Source organism: Lutra lutra, chromosome 4 (genome assembly GCF_902655055.1).
Source record: "Lutra lutra chromosome 4, mLutLut1.2, whole genome shotgun sequence".
In the NCBI taxonomy this organism is placed as follows: Eukaryota; Metazoa; Chordata; class Mammalia; order Carnivora; family Mustelidae; genus Lutra; species Lutra lutra.
The window spans coordinates 177,556,570-177,571,767 of record NC_062281.1 but is presented as its reverse complement, the minus strand read 5'-3'; the positions used below and the strand labels follow the sequence as shown (position 1 = coordinate 177,571,767).

Genomic DNA, 15,198 nt, shown 5'->3' with positions numbered 1-15,198 from the left:
CCCAAGTTATTTGTTTCCATTTATCATTTGTGCTTTTGGTGTCATGTTTAAGAAACCATTAATCATCTACCACCTCATACCAGTCAGAATGGCTAAAATTAACAACTCAGGAAATGACAGATGCTGGTGAGGATGCGGAGAAAGGGGAACCCTCCTACACTGTTGGTGGGAATGCAAGCTGGTGCAGCCACTCTCGAAAACATTTTGGAAGTTCCTCAAAAAGTTGAAAGTAGAGCTACCCTACGACCCAGCAATCACACTACTGGGTATTTACCCTAAAGATACAAATGTAGTGATCCAAAGGGGCATGTGTACTCAATGTTTATAGCGGGAATGTCCACAATAGCCAAACTATGGAAAGAACCTAGATGTCCATCAACAGATGAGTGGATAAAAAAGATGTGGCATACACACACACACACACACACACACACACACACACAATGGAATACTATGCAGCCATCAAAAGAAATCATATCTTGCCATTTACAGCTACGTGGATGGAACTAGAGGGTGTTATGCTGAGCAAAATAAGTCAGTCAGAGAAAGACAGTTATCCTATGATCTCCCTGATATGAGAAATTTGAGAGGCAGGGTGGGGGCTTGGGAGGTAGGGAATGAAAAAAATGAAACAAGATGGGATCGGGAGGGAGACAAACCACAAGAGACTTAATCTCACAAAACTGAGGGTCACTGGGGGGAGAGGGAGGGAGAGGGTGATTGGTTATGGACATTGGAGAGGGTATGTGCTATGGTTAGTGCTGTGAAATGTATAAACCTGATGATTCACAGACCTGTACCCCTGGGGCAAATAGTACATTATATGTTAATAAAAATAATTTAAAAAAAAGAAACTATTAACCATCAATTGTAGCCGCACTACCAAAGAAAGGGGGGGGGGGGGTGACAAAAAAACTTTTGCCTAATCCAAGGTCACAAAGATTTATACCCATGTTTCCTTCTAAGAGTTTTATACTTTTTAGATCTAATATGTAGGTCCTTGATCCACTGTGGGGCTCAGTCCCAGGACCCTGGGATCATGACCTGAGCCAAAGGCAGATGCTTAACCCACTGAGCCACCAGGTGCCCCTTGAGCATCTTTTCATGTTCTTATTGGCCATTGTATATTTCATATGGAGAAATATCTATTTAGGTCCTTTATCCTTTATTTTTTTTTTTTTAAGTAGGCTCCATGTGCATTGTGGAGCCCAATGCAGGGCCTGAACTCCACCCTGACATCGAGACCTGAGCTGTGACTAAGAATCAGATGCTTAACCAACTGAGCCACTCCAGCACCCCTTCTTTAACCATTTTTTTTTAAGATTTTATTTATTTATTTGAGACACTGTGAGAGAGAGAACAGAAACGGGGGGGTGGAAGAGAGAGAAGCAGACTTCCCGCTGAACAGAGAGCCTGATGTAGGGCTCAATCCCAGGACCCTGAGATCATGACCTGAGCCGAAGGCAGAGGCTTAACCCACCGAGCCACCCATGTGCTTCTCTCTTTAACCATTTTTTTTTTTAAGATTTTATTTATTTGTCAGAGAGAGAGAGGGAGAGAGAGCGAGCACAGGCAGACAGAGTGGCAGGCAGAGGCAGAGGGAGAAGCAGGCTCCCTGCTGAGCAAGGAACCCGATGTGGGACTCGATCCCAGGACACTGGGATCATGACCTGAGCCAAAGGCAGCTGCTTAACCAACTGAGCCACCCAGGCGTCCCTCTCTTTAACCATTTTTTAATTGAGTTTTTTGTCTTTTTATTGTTGAGCTGTAAAAATTCTTTATACATCCTGGATACTAGACCCTTATCATATATATGATTTATATGTTTAAGAAACCATTAATCATCATTTATAGCCCCACCACTAAAAAAGGGGGGGGCAGAAACCATTGCTTAATCCAAGGTCACAAAAATTTATACCCAGGTTTCTTTCTAAGTTTTCATATTTTTAGATCTTATATGTAGGTCCTTGATCCATTTTGTATTATTTTTTATATATGATGTGATGTAGGGGTCATGTGGATATGCAAGCCAGTGTCCTCAAAGATCCTTTAAGCTTGTTCCTAAAGCTGGATATTCCTTTCTTTTCCTAGGTTTTTTGGTGTATCTCTCCTTCACTATGGTAGAACTTTGACTCATGTTGCCATGAACATGGACCTGTTTTTGTGTATCCTACTATTTATTCCTTTTTTTCCCAGTACTTTGTATATAAGGGGTATTAAATAAATGGATTTTCTGTTTGGTCATAGCTTAAGGTAGCAATTTAATAGCTGCAGAAAATAACCCTTTTGGAAAAGTAAGTAAATAGGAAGGAATCCAGTTGTTCAAGATGTGTATCCTTTCTGAGTATCCTAGCCATGTCGGAGGCGTCTTTAAGAGCAGGATCTGGAAGATACACACAGATATACCAGGTATATCAGAGAGTATATGTGAGGACTAGTTCCAGGGATGGGGGCAGTGTTTACCAAAGTGTGGTTGCATATATTATTACATTACAGCATTTGATCTTCACAGTGATCTTGTCAGGTTTACATTATCATCATTTCCATTTCTAAATGAAAAATGAGGTTTGGAGAATCTTTTATTTTTGTTTGTTTTTTGTTTTTTTTGTTTTTAATTTTTAAAGATTATTTATTTATTTATTTGACAGACAGAGATCACAAGTAGGCAGAGAGGCAGGCACAGAGAGAGAGAGAAGGAAGCAGGCTCCCTGCCGAGCAGAGAGCCTGATGCAGGGCTCGATCCCAGGACCCTGAGATCATGATGTGAGCCGAAGGCAGAGGCTTTAACCCACTGAACCACCCAGGGGCCCCAGTTCTTTTTTTTTTTTTTTTTTTTTTTTTTTATTTGTCAAAGAGAGAGCAGAAAGAAGCAGGGGGAGCAGCAGGCAGAGGGAGAAGCAGGCTCCCCGATGAGCAGTGAGCCCAATGCGCGACTCAGCCCCAGGACTCTAGGATCGTGACCTGAGCCAAAGGCAGATGCTTAACCCAGTGAGCCACCTAGGCATCCCGGTTTTGGGAATCTTAAGTGACTACTCATAGACCTTGGAAGAGGCCAAGCCAGAGTTGAACCCTGACATCTCTTTTTTACTGTACAATTCTGATTGTCACTAACCAGCCTAGGCTTGCTGCTTGTAAAAAATAAATTAAGACAAAAGGCTCTCTAGACCCTTTGGTTATACCAGGATACACACTGATTTGTAGACTTCCTAGTTCTTTGCTTCTCTTCTTTTTTTCTTACTCCCTTATAAAATGGTTCCTATTTTTTTTCCTCTAGAAATGAATGACTTTTATTATATTTCCCCTGTGGATCCCATATTTTAATAGATTGCTGTCTACTAATTTGTACTTATTTAATTTCAAAGATTTCCATTTATTATTTATTTTATTTGACAGACGGAGATCACGGTAGGCAGAGAGGCAGGCAGAGAGAGAGGAGGAAGCAGGCTCTTCACGGAGCAGAGAGCCCAATTCGAGGCTCGATCCCAGGACCCTGGGATCATGACCTGAGCTGAAGGCAGAGGCTTTAACCCACTGAGCCACCCAGGTGCCCCAAAGATTTTATTTATTGATTGATTTGAGAGAGAGGAGAAAGAGTGCACACACAAATGGGGGAAGAGGGAGAGAGACAAGCAGACTCCATGCTGAGTGTGGAGCTTGACATGGGACTCAGTATCATGACCCTGAAATCATGACCTGAGTCGAAATGAAGAGTCAGATGCTTAACTGACTGAGCCACCCAGGCGCCCCTACTAACTTGCATTTGTTAATAATGTTTCCCATTCTAATAGTTTTCCACACCATTACTGCTTATCAGGCTCTTGAGTAGCACAGGTGATACTTAGCATTACAACACAGATTTTATAGGGGTCCCTGGGGGGTGCTCAGTCAGTTGAGTGTCTGACTCTTGGTTTCAGCTCAGGTCATGATCTTATAGTCACGACATTGAGCCCCATATCCCACTGCATGCTCAGCAGGGAGTCCACTGGGACTTTCTCCCAACAGAGAGATTCTCTCTCTCCCTGTACACCCTTCCTCCCTTCCTTTCTCTCTCTCTCTCAGTTAATAAATAAATCTTTAAAAAAGACACACACGTATTTTATATATTTCCAATCAAATGCCAAAACACACACACAAAAAAACAAAACCATGACATTAGTCCTAGTCTGGGCTGATCAGTCACCTATAAATGTCCCTTTCCCACTAGAATTTTAAAATACATCAACTCGGGACACCTGGGTGACCCAGTCAGTTAGGCATCTCCCTTCAGCTCAGGTCATGAGTCCCAGGATCCTGGGATCAAGTCCCGAGTTGGGCTCCTTGCTCATCGGGGAGCCTGCTTCTCCCTCTGCCTGCTGCTCCCCCTACTTGTGCTGTCCCCCGCCTTTCTGTCAGATAAATAAATAAGATATTTTTTTAAAGTACATCAACTCACCAAATTTGCAACTAACTTATATGTACAACACTAAGGTAGAGGTAGATGTGGTTTAACCTTCGGAGGAATATTCCTTAGCCATTTGAAGTGATGTGTATGCGATTATAATAACGTAGGCAAAGGCTAACGTTGCATGTTTAGAGAAAAGGAGAAAACAAAACCTCATCAGTTCTGTGAGGACAGATGTGTCTGTCTGACTCAGTCATGTCTCTCTGAGCCCACACAATACTTGCAGGCACATAGCATTTAAGTTTTAGGAGAGACAGCTCAGAATTTAAAAAGGCAGTCTGACATCATGGTTGACAGCCAAGTTCGGAATCTGTCAGACATGGGTTCATAATCTGGCTATGCTATTTACATAGTATGTGGCTGCACTATTTACACAATTTCCTCATCAGAAAAATGAAAATAGTGATGCTTCCATCATAAGACAGTTGTAAAGATTAACTAAAAGCATATATGTGGGCGCCTTGTGGCTCAGTCAGTTAAGCATCTGCCTTCAGCTTGGGTCATGATCCCAGGGTCCTGGCATTGAGCCCCATGTTGGGCTCTCTGCTCAGCAGGGAACCTGCTTTTCCCTCTCCCTCTCTCTCTGCCCCCATGCCCCCTACCGCTTGTGCTATCTCTCTCAAAGAAAAATATAAAAATCTTTAAAAAATAAATAAAAATAAAAGTATATGTGAAGGGCACAGTAGTGTCCCTGGTACATGGTGAGATAGTGCCCAGTATATATCAACTGTTACTATTGCTATTATTATTATTATCTTTTTTCTCTCTTTATTGAGGTATGATTTACACAAAAATACAGTGCAGAGGTCTCAGGTATTGAGTTAGGTGAGTTTTGACACTTGTATAACTACTGTCTGCAACAAATTGGAAAGTACTTCCATCACCATAGAAAGTTCTCGTGGTGCCCTTTCCAGTCAACCCTTCTGCCTCAGAGCAACCACTTTTTGGCTTTTGTCTCCAAAGATTAGTTTTGCCTGTTCTTTACTTAATGTAAATGGAATTAGATAGTATATTTTTGCGTGTGTTTGGCTTCTCTTGCTTAGCATAATGTTTTTTGAGTTTCATCCATGTTGTTACTTGTATTTATAGTCCATTCCTTTTCATTGCTGCATAGTATTCCACTATGTGGATAGACTTATTTTATTTATCCCTTTTCCATGGATGACCCTTTAGCTTAATTCCAGTTTGGAGCTTTTATCTTTTTTTTCCCCCCTAAGATTTTATTTATTTATTTATTTTTTAAAGATTTTATTTATTTATTTGTTAGAGAGAGAGAGTGAGCGAGCGAGCACAGGCAGACAGAGTGGCAGCAGAGGCAGAGGGAGAAGCAGGCTCCCTGATGAGCAAGGAGCCCAATATGGGACTCGATCCCAGGACGCTGGGATCATGACCTGAGCCAAAGGCAGCCGCTTAACCAACTGAGCCACCCAGGCGTCCCTCTAAGATTTTATTTTTAAGTACTTTCTATACCCAGCATGGGTCTCCACCTTAAAAACCCAAGATCAAGAATCATACACTTCTACCTACTGAGCCAGCTAGGTGCTCCTGGAGCTTTTAAAAATAAAGCATCTGTGGATATTCTTATGTCAGTCCTTTTTTTTTTTTTTTAAGATTTTTATTTATTTATTTGACAGAAAGAGATCACAAGTAGGCAGAGAGACAGGCGGGGAGTGGGGGAAGCAGGCTCCCTGCTGAGCAGAGAACCCAATGTGGGGCTCGATCCCAGGACCCTGAGACCATGACCTGAGCTGAAGGCAGAGGCTTTAACCCACTGAGCCATCCAGGTGCCCTTATGTCAGTCTTTGTGTGGACAAATGTCTTAATTTCTTTTAAGTAATTACCTAGGAATGGAATTTCTGGGTCATGGGGTAGATGTAAGCGTAACTTTACATGAAACTGCCAAACAGTCTTTAAGGTGATGGTAGCAGTGAGATTTCTTTTTATTTATTTATTTGGGTTTTTTTTTCAATTTTATTTTTATTTATTTGACAGACAGATCACAACTAGGCAGAGAGACAGGCAGAGAGAGAGGAGGAGGCAGGCTCCCCGCTGAGCAAAGAGCCTGCCGTGGGGCTTTATCCCCGGACCTTGGGATCGTGACCTGAGCCAAAGGCAGAGGCCTAATCCACTGAACCACCCAGGCACCCCAAGATTTCTTTTTTTTTTTTTTTTAAAGATTTTATTTATTTATTTGACAGAGAGATCACAAGCAGGCAGAGAGGCAGGCAGAGAGAGAGGAGGAAACAGGCTCCCTGCTGAGCAGAGAGCCCGATGCGGGGCTCGATCCCAGGACTCTGAGATCATGACCTGAGCCGAAGGCAGCGGCTTAACCCACTGAGCCACCCAGGCGCCCCCCAAGATTTCTTTTTTCATGGACAGTAATAATCATGACATCTGAGGTACCCAGCATAGCCAGAGAAATAACTTTGGAGTTATATTGACCTGGGTTCCCAGCTGGACTTTGATGTTTATAATTTGTGCAACCCCAGGTAAATTATTTCGTATCTCTGAGACTTAGTCTTACCTGTGGAAAGGGAGCGATAATGAGATCATGTATAGTAAATGCTAGTGTTCTACATACTAGAGGCATATGAAGATGGGGGCTGTAGTGCAGGATATAAGCCCCCTATATGGGTTACGTAGTCTGTAAAGAATGTAAAAGCAGTAATAAAACCCACTGTAATTCCATTTGCTTTTTATCATCATTGTGCACCTACAATTCTGAGCAGTATTAGGATAAAATACTTCTTCCTGACTCCTCTTCCTCCCATATATCACACCACTCAGCAAATTATAGGGACTTAACAAAAATTTTAATTATAATCAATATTTTAAAAAGTTAAACAGGAACTAAGAGGTTGTAACTTGGAGTGTAAATGAGATTTAATCTTTTCTTGCAGGTTCTCTCTGCACTTTCGGTTTCCTCTAGGTCCCTGATGTGCAAAGCTCACCCCAAACAGCAGTATTTCCAAGGGTCCGGGGAGGCACACAGAGGTCTGTTCCTCTCTAGGGAGCCTTCTCTGTTCAGTCCCTCTTCTCACTTTCTTAAAAGTTTGAGGCTTTATCCCTTTATTTTTTACTCACATTTTAATTCTGATAGGTCATAGGCATATTTTCTTCCGTTGTATTCTACGATGTAATTATAGATTGTGACCATATATCTAAGCCAGCTTTAGTTATCAGGGCCAAAATAACTCCTCTGAAACACTCTATTCCTTATAAAGTAGCTTCCCAAACAGGTGTTTTAACTTGTAAAGTCCTTTATTAATACTTTTTGTCAATAGTTACTTTATATTTTTGTAGAATCTGGTTTGAGCTTTCTCTCTATATTCTCTTCAACTTACCCACCTCTAAGCTAGGTTTTACCATGTGAAATTAATCCTAAGTATCATGTTTGTCTACTTGGCCTCTGTCTTCTGTACTTGAGAGGCATTACTGATTTGAGGACAAATAAACAGTAATTCTAGAGACATTCATCCATTTCTCAGACAGTACTTAAGAGCTCAGGCTCTCAAGTGAAAAATCCTGCTTCCTGTCCTGTTAGTGGTGCCAGGTCCAGTGTGTGTTGGTGGGGGGGGGTCTTTTTACACACCATCAAGCAACTCTCCAACACCAAATAGGTGCCCTACAATATAACTCAATTCTGCCACTGTCAGTCTGGGGATAGATAGCATCACATTGCACAGGTTAAGGGCTTAGTCCTCTAAGATGGCCCCGCCCCTTGCACCACGACCTTCAGATGCCAATCACAAATCCAGGTTGTCACCTGTGCTTCTGACTCACCATCTATAGATTGGAGGTTCCAGCAACCTCCTCCTTGGATTTGATTAATTTGCTAGAGTGGCTCACAGAACTCAGAAACATTTTACTTACCAGATTACCCTTTATTCTAAAAGGATATAATTCAGGAACAGCCAGATAGAAAAGATGCCTAGGACAAGGTATGTAGGAAGGAGTGCAAAGCTTCCTCACCCTCTTGGAATGTGCCACTCTCCACCAAATCTCCACATGTTTACTAATGCATAAGCTCTCTGAACCCAGTTGTTTTGGGTTTCTGTGGAGGCTTCATGTACATAGGCATGACTGACTAAAATTTTGGCCATTGGTGACCTAGTCAACCTCTAATTCCTCTCTGACTTCTGGGGAGTAGGACTGAAAGTTTTTTGGGTTTTTTTTTTTTTTTTAAGATTTTATTTATTCATTTGAGAGAGAGAGAGAGACAGAGATAGTGACAGAGCATGATCAGGGAGCCTGACAAGGGTCCCAGGATCCTGGGATCATGACCTGAGCCAAAGGCAGATACCCAACCAGCTGAGCCGCCCAGGCACCCCTAGGACTAAAGGTTCTAATTCTCCAATCATATGGTTGGTTCCTCTGGAAACCAGCCCCCATCCTTAGGTGCTTTCCAAAAATCACTTAATACGTAAACTCAGGTGTTAAGGTTAAAAGGGATTTGTTATGAACATCAAGACATGTTTTTCTCTGTTATCACTAGGAAATCCCAAGGGCTTCTAGGGGCTCAGAAATGGCAAAGAAGACCAAATATGTATTTCTTATTATAAATTACAATATCACAGCAGGTTACCTAACCTCTCTGAGTATTGCTTTTCTTATCTGTGAAATGAGTAGTGATACCTGTTTCTTAAATAGGTTAATGGATATAGAGTGCTGTATTAGTGTCCTGTTGCCGCCATACAAAGTTACCACAAACTTAGTGGCTCAAAGCAACACAAATTTCTTATCTCATTTCTGTAGATCAGAAATCTGACCCAGGTTTTACTATGCTAAAAGCAAGATCTTGACAGGGCTGTGTTCCTCCTGGAGGCTGCAGGGTAGAATCTGTTCCTTTGCAATTCCCAACTCCTAGAGGCTGCTGTATTTCTTGACTCATAAGCCCCTTCTTCCATCTTCAAAGCCAGCAATAACAGGACAGATCCCTTTCACACCTACATCTCTCAAGTTCTCTGCAGCCAGGAGAGGTTCTCTGATTTTAAGGACTCATGTGATCATATTGTGACCACCTGGATAATCTAGAATACTTTCCCATTTCAAAGACCTTAACTTTAATCTCATCTGCAAAGTCCCCTTTGCCACCAGACATTACATATTCATAAGTTCCAGAGGATCAGGACACAGACATCAGGGGCCATTTTTTTGCCTACCACAAGTAATTAACACTGTGCTTGCTCTTTGTAAGCCCTCACTAAGTAGCGATTACTGAAGGCCTGTGATGTGAAGCGACCCTAGGCACAGTAATTTACATCCTGGTGGGAAAATGAAACTGCTGAGGACAGAAGTTATTCTGACCCAAAAAGAGTGACCAGAGCCACGTGTGGGAGTTTCAGCTGAGTGCCATGGGAATGTGAGAGAGGTTCAGGTCACAAGTGGTCTGACAAGTCTGAACAGAGTGAATGCACGTAAGTGCAGAACCCGGAAAGAAATGTGGTTCAACCCAGATGAGAATCTTTACAGGGCAAAGGGTAAGAGGGAAGGAGAAGGCAGAAGAAAAGCGTTTCTAACCAGATAGTTGCGGGCACACCTGGGTAACTCAGTCAGTTAAGCCTCTGCCTTTGACTCAGGTCATGATCTCAGGGTCCTGGGATCGAGCCCCATATTGGTCTCCCTGCTCAGCAGGGAGTCTGGTTCTCTCTCAGCCTCTGCCCCTCCCCCTACTTGTGGGTGCACACTCTCTCTCTCCTTTAAATAAATAAAATCTTAAAAAATAAAATAAGCCTAACCAGATACTTGGGAATTAGATTTGTTCATATTTCTCGATCCTTCCTGCTTGTCCCACTGGACTCATTTGTTCATTCAGGCAACAGATAATGTTCCAGGCTCTGTATCTGGCCTTGGGGATACGATGAATACAACACAAAGCCTGCTTTCTCAGGCTCAGTCTAGTGAACATGTCAACATGTCAACAGAGAGGGTGCCTGGATGGTTCAGTTGTTTGGGCGACTGCCTTCAGCTCAGGTCATGATCCTGGAGTGTCAGGATCAAGTCCTGCATCGGGCTCCTTCCTCAGTGGGGAGCCTCCTTCTCCCTCCGACCCTCCCCACTCTCATGCTCTCTCTCAAATAAAGAAATAAAATCTTTTTTTTAAGAGATTTTATTTATTTAAATAAAATCTTTTTTTTTGAAAGATTTTATTTATTTATTTGACAGACAGAGATCACAAGTAGGCAGAGAGGCAGACAGAGAGAGAGAGGGAAGCAGGCTCCCTGCTGAGCAGGGAGCCCGATGTGGGGCTCCATCCCAGGATCCTGGGATCATGACTTGAGCGGAAGGCAGAGGCTTTAACCCACTGAGCCACCGAGGCGCCCAAGATATGAAATCTTTAAAAAAAAAAAATCATGTCAACACAGAGCCATAGTCCAGTGTGACAGGAGGAGCCCACAAGGAAGGGTATATCTCCTTCCCAAATTTACAGGACAGGAAAGGCATCTTGAAGGAAGTATCCATAAACTGGGAGCTTAGCTGGAACTATCAGTTGGCATGCGTTGGGCTACAAGTAGCAACGCAAGTCAGAAGACCTTAATAATGAACTGAGTGTCTCATTTAACTAAAAGTCCAGAAGTGGAGTAGGTGTCAGTATTGGTTACTCTGGTCAGTCACTCTTGCTCTATTTTTTTGTGATTCCCTTTGACTGGGCTGTCTTCTGTGTGTTGACGTCACTCTCAGGCTGGTTTCCCTTGTGTGGCAATTCCAAGTCCGGCTATACACCCAGCATCCAAGGAAGAAAGGTGTCTCTCATAGATTCTTCTGAGAATGAGGAAATGCCTTTTTCAGAATCCTCCCAGCAGCTGTGTCCCTAGCATCTGATTGGGGTCACAGCTTACTTCTCAGCCAATCCCTGTGCCCAGGTGAATGCCATGTCCAATTTGGCTAAGGCCTAAGTTGCTAAACCTATCAGTATGGCCAGGATAGTGGGTTTATACTTGCTGAAACACATGGTCTTATTTGGAATAGGGAATTAAGTAAATGAAAATCTAGGTTCCGTTAGGAATAAAGAAGGGTGGGAGAACAGACAATAGTATATAGGAATGCCTGGTGACTTGTTCCTTCCTTCTCCCATGTAAGACTCACTTCTGCCACTTGATACCTTCTGTTTTTCATGGGTTTTCTTTCCTCATTGCTCTGGCTTTACCATGATTCCTCTCTGTGGATGCTTTCACCTTCAGTGTCTGCTACTAACTGCCTCTCTCTCTCCATGTTTCTCAATTCAGACCCCCAAAGCTCAAGACTCTGTCCCAATTAACCTTACTATACCAGGCTCCACCTACTTGAAGTAAGCTCCGGGAGATCAGGGACTTTGTTTTGTATACTGCTGTATGCCCAGTGTCAAACAGTACCTGATACGCAGTGTGTGCCTGACAAATTAAATTATATGCCAAATGGACAAAAAATTAACCTTCTAGTTAATTGGCTGCCTTTGGGTCAGGTATTCCTCTGGGCAAATTTTCGGTGGCTGAGGGGGTGTCCCCCTGGAAGGGGACATGCCCATTTTAGTGGTAGGAGCAGAAGTTTGTCTCACTTCCATGGCTTACTTTGGTCTGAACTTTAGTTTACTTTTCTGCAAAATAGGATCAATGAAACGTGGCCTTATTTAAAAGGCTCAGGTGGGGGCCCCTGGGTGGCTCAGGCAGCTAAGCATCTGCTTTTGGCTCAGGTTGTGATCCTCACAGTCCTGGGATTGAGCCCTGCATCAGGCTCCCTGCTCATCGAGGAGCCTGCTTCTCCCTCTCCCTTTGCTGCTCCCCCTGCTTGTGCTCTCACACACACACACTCTCTCTCTCTCTCTCAAATAAAGTCTTTAAAAAAAAAAAAGAAAAACAGGCTGAGGTGTTCAGTATTAAGCGAGATCATGATTATGAAAATACTTTATATATTGTAAGATACTAGGCAGTTTAATTCAATTCTGGTCATTCACATGCACCAGCAAAACACTAATGATGGAAAGGCCAGTTTACCTGTTTAGTTCTACTTCTTGGTGTTTCATTTCCTGAGAGAATCTCTAACTGGCTCTCTTCTTGTCCCTTTCCATTTGCTCCCCCAGGGTCACTCAGGATGTGTCAACTGTCTGGAGTGGAATGAGAAAGGAGAGTGAGTATGAGCTAGAGCATCTGAGAAGGTGCTGGGGACGGGAGTGGGGAGGCTGGGAGAAGGGACTTTCCTCCTCCTTAGTAGATCTAAGGAAAAGAGACTTTTCTGTGTACTTAAGTTTATAAAGTCCATCACTATCAACACACAGTTGAACAGTGAATTGGATGACCACCCAAACCCTGGTGTTTTGTTTTTTTTTTTATAATCTAATGCCTTTAAGGAATAATGAGAAATCCTTAGGACAAAATAGAAGAGTCTCAACTAATGTTTACAAGATAACCTTGAATTCCGTGATATCTCCTGTTCGTCACACTCTCTGTGGATTTATTCCCTATGAACAGGGGAGGTGGGGTAGGGGAGTAGGACCTAGGAACTTGAAGAGAGGTCAGAAACTTTCATTCTGCTTGCAGTTTGCTGGCCTCTGGTTCGGATGACCAGCACACGATCGTGTGGGACCCACTGCACCACAAGAAGCTGCTCTCCATGCACACGGGACACACGGCAAATATCTTCTCTGTCAAGGTGAGCAGGATAAGGCATAGAGCAAGTAAGAGGCATGACTGGGCTGTGCACATGGTTGTATTTGCCCATTTGGGTTCCACATACCCCCTGGGGTCACAGACACCTTTGTGATCTGAGCCATCTGACTGTGATTCCTGAAACCCCATCTCTTTTCCATGTTCTCCTTCCTCACTTAGAGCCACAAGGCCAGCTCCAGGTGAATTTATATTTATTTGAGTGGTGATGGTGGGTGGTATGGTTCTAAGCATGAGCTTAGATAGCAGGAAGACCTATGTTTGACCCCCTTATCTGCCTCTTAGAAGCTGTGTGACCTAGGCAAGTCACCTGACCTCTCTGAGCCCCTTTACTCATCTGTAAATACAAAGTAGCTTAGGAAAATCCCCTGGATTCATGAGTAAATGAATAAATAGGCCTTTAATTTTAAAAGGGAAGCAGCACTCCATAGGCTTAGTATCATAGTTCAATGAGATGATTGTAAAAAGGTACCTGGCATAGGTACTTTTAGCTATTCTACATTCGAGCTACAGATTTGTTGGTGAAAGTGAGCTAAGGAGAGGTGGGAACAGGATTTAAAAATGTCTTCATACCTCTGAAGCCCTGTAAGTGGAAATGACATGAAGTTTCTGACTTTTGATCTCAGAAAACAGACGTGGGATTATTGGCTCTTAAGTACACAGAAGCAAATGTGGGCCTGATGGAGAGACAGGTCTAGCGCTTAGAGTTTGGAAAAGGTAGAATGGGCCCTTTAAGAAGGTTGTAAATGTCCAAGCACTGAGGTACTCTCCACAACGGGAACTTACCTGACAGGTTTAAGGTTGGAGGAAATGACCTTTAAGGACCTTTCCAGCCCTGAAATTCTGTAATGGATGTATGTGAGAGAGTGAGTGTCCTTTGGAAAGCCTCACTAATCTGAGAAATATTTCCCTAATTAGTATCAAGAAGAATTACAAGATACATGAAGAAGAAGGTAGATTTGAGAGCTGAGAACCTACTTATTTCCCTAAACCCTGCCCCCTTCCCAAGCTCTCATTTTCACCTCTTATTCCAGAGACCAGTCCTAGATAATTTTCTGCAGTTTTTAGAGACCGAACAATGCTGATTCACCTCTTGCATGGCAAACAGACTGTTTTCTGCCCCCTGAAAATTGTTATTAGGTTCAATTTGAATCTGTGGGGTGGGATCTGGGAATGGGACCTATGCCATCAGCTTTGGCATCGTAGAGCACAAAACGTTGAGTTCAAAAACCAGAATTTGACAGTGGTCTTGATACTAATAGTGAGATTTGGGGCAAGGCCCAAAATTAAATTCACAGACCCTCAGCCTCCTGTGAAAGTGTAGAAAAGGATTCTTCTCTCTTCCGGTAGTAACAATACAGGTATTTTTATTTAACCCACAAGCTCCCCCTGGTGGCAACTACAGTGTGTGAGTGTGGCACTAGGCCTCAAGATCTCCCTCTTCTGTTGTGCCTGAAGTACATGCTGTTTCCAGACAGGATTAAAGACTACTGGTTGCCCCTAAAAATGATGGAATTCCGTCTGTTTCATCCAGCCCTTGTTCTGGTGAGCCCTTAGACAGTGGTGTGTGGAAAGAGTGAATTGTTGCTCTTTCCTGAGCAATTAAGTCAAGTAGTGGAGCTCTTTAAATGCAGACTAATACCCCAACCCCAGCACCGGTTCAGCCTTGTTGTGGTTTGGGAGGAACTTTTCAGTTAAGAAAGAAGATAATTAAATTTTTTTAACTCAAGAAAGAAGAGAAAAAGTCAACTAACGCCATACCCAAATATTTTTCTTCCTCAAAGCTAGGTGATAGAACCGCACACCTTTTAAAGATTACTGTTCAGAGCTATATTTATGGCTGTTTTATTCTTACCACATGTCATCTGGAATATTTTATTCTCAACTTCATCTGAATGGCGGGGTTCTCATTCTTTGTAACAGCTGCAGGGAGATGGTTCCTCCTGATGCTCAACCCTTCCCCAGGGCCCAACATTTGAGCCATTTCCAGTATTTGTCATTACGAGGAGTGCTGCTCTGAGCATTTCTGCACAGGTCCCTTTTTCCTAATAGAAATTTCTCAAGAGTGGAAGTGTGGGATTAAAAGATAGAAACATGTTTTACTTTGTTACCTATTGC

The 15,198-nt window shown here is 42.8% G+C and overlaps 1 protein-coding gene across 4 annotated transcripts in view; it reads left to right on the top strand.

Annotated features, from left to right (window-relative positions):
- Positions 1–15,198, top strand: part of WDTC1 (WD and tetratricopeptide repeats 1) — a 70,278-nt gene that overhangs the window by 37,240 nt on the left and 17,840 nt on the right. For all 4 annotated transcript variants that reach the window (XM_047725976.1, XM_047725977.1, XM_047725975.1 and 1 more), the window contains 2 exons: positions 12,498–12,544; positions 12,955–13,066. In XM_047725976.1, the coding sequence (XP_047581932.1) occupies positions 12,498–12,544; positions 12,955–13,066 (159 nt within the window). The remainder of the gene's footprint in view (positions 1–12,497; positions 12,545–12,954; positions 13,067–15,198) is intronic.